The 4,903-nt window shown below is 47.6% G+C and overlaps 1 protein-coding gene across 4 annotated transcripts in view; it reads left to right on the top strand.

Moving 5' to 3' along the window:
* The window catches only part of Socs2 (suppressor of cytokine signaling 2), a 5,287-nt gene extending 1,187 nt beyond the window's left edge, over positions 1–4,100 (top strand). For 2 of the 4 annotated variants that reach the window (XM_013022923.1, XM_013022942.1), the window contains exons 2-3: positions 508–841; positions 2,565–4,100. In XM_013022923.1, coding sequence (XP_012878377.1) covers positions 703–841; positions 2,565–3,022 — 597 coding nt within the window. In that variant the 5' untranslated portion in view covers positions 508–702 and the 3' untranslated portion in view covers positions 3,023–4,100. Of the gene's footprint in view, positions 1–14; positions 842–2,564 lie in introns of those variants that run through there. The other 2 variants (XR_001175312.1, XM_013022934.1) reach the window with 2 other exon arrangements.
* The last annotated feature ends 803 nt before the right edge of the window (positions 4,101–4,903 follow it).

Consider the following 4,903-nt stretch of genomic DNA (forward strand, 5'->3'; position numbering starts at 1 on the left):
GGGGGGGGCTCGGAATCGGGTTTTGCCGGGGTGCAAGAATTCTGCGGGGACCCACCGGCTGCTAGACTTCCAAAATGGAAATGCCAGTGTGAGAAGAGCTGTCTTGCTATTTGTTTTCTATTTGTCGGTGGCTGGTAGGCCCTTATTTCCCCGCCACTAGACCTGCAGGTGACTACTTGTGTTTCCTAAGCTGCCAGTTTGGGATTTCGGCGAGCCGCCCAGGCGGGAAGACACCTCAGTCCCCCCCACCCCCATCCATTCTGTCCCCACCCCCGTCACCCCCTTCCAACTCCTGGGGCTTGGATCCCCGCTCTCTTTATCCATCTTTTCTCCAGAGCTGGGCCCGTGCGGTAACTGGATGCTGGGGGTTAACTGTGCCGGAGCCTAGAGGCGGAGGAGTCCCCGGGATTTTCCACGTCTGCGCTTCCCCACCCCCACCCCAGCCACGGGGGGTCGGGTTCGGGCCGACCCAACCCCCTCCCCGCCCACCCCACTTTGTCTTTGCAGGCGGTCTGTGGGTGATCACCTCGGCGAGCAACTTTGCCATCGGCCCACCGGGACTTGGGGAGGAAGGACCGGCGGGGCCCCGTCCCTCCCCCCTCCGTCACCATTGCGGACACCACGCAGGGGCGCGCTTGGGGGCTCCCTGTGACTTCCAGGAAGGACGCGACCACCTGTCTTTACGGCGGGGACCCTTCTCCCATGACCCTGCGGTGCCTGGAGTCCTCCGGGAATGGCGCGGACAGGACGCGAAGCCAGTGGGGGACCGCGGGGTCGGCGGAGGAGCCGTCCCCGGAGGCGGCGCGGCTGGCGAAGGCCCTGCGGGAACTCAGTCAAACAGGTAGGGGAGCGGACGGCCGCGGCGCGTGCGGGAGGGGGCGCCTCCCCAAAGGCGGGGCCCGCCATCCCGACCCGGGGCCGAGGTGGTTAGCAAAAGAATGAGATGGAAACACGTCCCCAAGCTTCCTGTCCCGTTGCGGGGCGGGGAGCCGCGGTGAGGGAGGGATGCCGGTCCCGCTCGGCCCAGGATCTTTGGGAATGCAAAAGGAAAGTGGCTCTCCGGAGACCCGGGTTAGCAAGTGCCTCTAATACCTGCTGCAGCCTAACAAGGTTGCACGGCCGCCCGGCGATCGGCGCACGGATTCGAACCCGGGCGGTAGAACGTGCCTGGAGCCTCCCTTTCCGCAGGGTGCCAGGGCGGCGAGCGGGCGCTTGCGCTCCCGGCAGTCTCAGTTGCGTCTGGCTCTCGGGCGGAGCCGCGGCTGCAGCCCCGGATCCTGGCGGCCAAGTTCAGGCACTGCCGGACTGCGGGGAGGACAGCTGCTCCCCGGGAATGTCGGGGAGCGCTGCCACGGGGCGCGCGCGCACTGCGTGGTTCACCCGCAGCCCTGCGCAGCGCGCGAGAGCTCGCTCCAGTCTTTCCGCATCTGAGAGAAAATAAAAATCTGTTTCTTTTCTTTTTTTTTTAAATCTGGGTAGCCATTTCGGCTTTCAAAATCCGGATCCTAAAAGGTTAGGTTTGAGGGCGAGGCTGAACTTTTTGGTAGCAATAGGCCGAGCGAGGAGAAGGAAAGTTCCCTCGCGGCTTCCTGCTTCGTTACTGTCTTTCGGTGCGGGCTCTGGGATTTCCCTGAGCTGGAGAGACCCGCCGACCGATTGCAAATATCCGGTACTTTTTATTATTACTGTTGTTATTATTATTATTGCAGGGGTGGGGGAAGTACATTGTTCAAACTTCTTAAAAATGCACAATGTCTTTGAGTCACTTTGGAGAACCGAATGGGCCGGGGACATCTGGCCAAAGCGAAGCAAATTGGAGATTTTGGAGGAGATCGACAGGGTTGTGATTACAGCTTGAACAAGAGGGCAAAGTCCAAAGGAGTTTAGCAAAGGCTATAAACTTGGAAGTACTAATTATCAATCGTGATTTCCCCATTTGTCAACGACTGATGGGGACAGTTGTAATCAATCAGAGCGGCAAACAGAAGCCATTATATGACAACTGTACTTCTAAATCAGCCAGACCGCAGTGTTTCCGCAGACGCTGAGAAGAGGCACAGCCATTAGCAGATTTTTTTGGGGGGTGGGATTTCAGCCATCCAAAAAAAAATTACTTCTGTTTTTACTCTATTGGAATTACTGGAATTGTGTCTTCTACTTTTTTTAAGGGCTTGGATCTTATTTCTAACTAACTGATTTCTAATTTACTTAATTTTTATTTCTGTGAAACAGTACGAAAAGCATCTAGTTTTGTCAGCCAGTGTGTCATATTGCAAAAGTTCTTTTGGCTCATTAGAAGAAAACCTTAACATGGTTTAAAGAAGAACTACAGAAAAGTTATTTTTAAAAAAGGCCTGACTCACTGTTGGTGCTCAAAAAATAAAATGGACTCAAATTTTCGCTGAGTTCCCATCAAATGCATTTGTAATAGCCACTGATTAAATTGTCTCATACACAGACAATTGTTTAAGAGCCAGAAAAATGACTTAAGTAACAGGATTCTAAAAATTCTTATAATAACTATTTTCCCTTCTTTCCTTTTTCTTTTTGAACAAAAACCCCAGGATGGTACTGGGGAAGTATGACTGTTAACGAAGCCAAAGAGAAATTAAAAGAGGCACCCGAAGGAACTTTCTTGATTAGAGATAGTTCACATTCAGACTACCTACTAACAATCTCTGTTAAGACATCAGCTGGACCAACTAATCTGCGGATTGAGCACCAAGATGGCAAATTCAGATTGGATTCTATCATCTGTGTCAAGTCCAAGCTTAAACAGTTTGACAGTGTGGTTCATCTGATTGATTACTATGTTCAGATGTGCAAGGATAAGCGCACAGGCCCAGAGGCCCCCCGGAATGGGACTGTTCACCTTTACCTGACCAAACCACTCTACACATCAGCACCATCGCTGCAGCATCTCTGTCGGCTCACCATTAACAAATGTACCGGTACCATCTGGGGACTGCCCTTGCCAACAAGACTAAAAGATTACTTGGAAGAATATAAATTCCAGGTATAAGCGTTTCTCTTTTTCTAAACATGCCTCATATAGAGTTATCTCCGAATGCAGCTATATATAAATATATATATACACACACATATGTATATACATATGTGTGTGTATATATATGTACATAAAGAGAACCAAAACTTGAGTGACTGCTCTGGATAATTGCGCAGAATTCTTCCTAAGAACAGCTGAAGTCAATTAATATAAATGTGTGAAGAGGTAGCTAAGTATCCAAGTTCCCTTAGACATTTGCAGTTGAGCGATGCTTCCTTTCCTAAGGCTGACCAAGACCAGACAATCCTTGTCGAGCATCCCAAGAAAGGCCCTGGACGCATTTGATCAGAATGCCTTGCCTTTCTGAAACTCCTTTGCATTAGGTCAAAGGTCTAAGCTCCCTTACTAGGTAAGAGTTCCCCATGGAATAGTACCAAAGGAGGAAAGGAACCCACCTGACCCAGGCCTAGCTTCAATCTTACATGCCTGTCGATCAGAGTCAGTTTGGGGACATTTTGTATTGCATTCTGATGTACTTAGGAGTTTCATTGAACAGATCATGCTTGTGAGTATTTATCCTTCATTTTATGCAATTAAGCAAATCAACCAAAAAAATATGACCATGAAATCCTGTATTTGTCTTTTTACTACACGTATGAACTCTCTCCTGTGAATGAGTACTGTAGTAATACATTTCAAGGGAGCCTTATTTCCGAATCCTTTGAAACTGGTGCAAATGGAAAAGGCTTTCCCTTTTCCTTTAAGGCTAAAGACAAGAATGTCAATGCTCTATCGGTGCAACCCAACCCCTGGTAATAAAATACCAATGTAGATAAGTAGGCATTTCACCCTTTGAAGTAGCTATGTCCGGACCTGTTGCCATTAATTTTGGAAATGGCTTTAGAAATTTCCAAGTTGTCCTTGAATTGTCTAACCATGGACATCAGCAGTTCTCTCCCTTCTACCATGTAGAATACTTTTGACTTAATTTTCTTCCAGATACAGGGGGATACCTGTCTGTTTTTCCAAGTGTTTATTTACTGCTGTTACTATTTGATTAGAATGTATTAAATAAAAACAAACCTGACTTTTACAAGCTGCGCTTCTTACTTGGAGTTGTAGAGAATGTATACTTTTGTGGTCATAGAAGGCTGCCATAAAAACTTACACCAAGTGAAGTAAGTCAAATAAACATTACTGATCCTTCTCTGTAGATAAGGGCCACATCCATCCTTTGGAAAACCTGGTGTAAAAACCGTAAGGACTGACAAGCAGCCTGGTCTTTTCCAAGTTGAATAGACATAATAAAACTGCTGTGTCTGCATAATTGTGTGTGTGTGTGTGTGTGTGTGTGTGTGTGTGCGTGCGCGCGCACGCACACATGTGTGTGCCATACAGCCTGTGACTGTTGAAAACAGACTTATCTTTTCTGGAATCCACACATGCATTTTGCCACCTTTAAATTTTTCCTGTGTAGCTGTACTATGGTGTGTTATCAGAAAGGTATATCCTGAGTAAATAGAAGGCTCAATGATATAGCTGAACTCACTTGTTGCATCTCTTTTTATTTTATGAAGATCTTGGAACTCACAAGACAGTTTTGTGCCTGGAAGGAAAACACCCTGTGTATATCCAAATAGGGGAGCCAAGATGGAGGATTACTAAATGTGTCTTAGAGAGAGATTATTTGTAGACTAAAATTTAAAAGGCTAGACTCCCGGCATCTGCCATTTGATGGCTTGATACTATTTTCATTCAAATATTCAGATTCTGTGTTTTTTCTTCACACCCCATTAACAATATTTGTCTAGTGTTAGCTGTGTCTTCTGGCAGAACTTACACAATGCCAAGGGGCTGTGGACATTCTTCTAGAGTCTTTTGCTGTTCTGTTCTTGT

This window comes from Dipodomys ordii, unplaced genomic scaffold, assembly GCF_000151885.1.
Source record: "Dipodomys ordii isolate 6190 unplaced genomic scaffold, Dord_2.0 Scaffold3, whole genome shotgun sequence".
In the NCBI taxonomy this organism is placed as follows: domain Eukaryota; kingdom Metazoa; phylum Chordata; class Mammalia; order Rodentia; family Heteromyidae; genus Dipodomys; species Dipodomys ordii.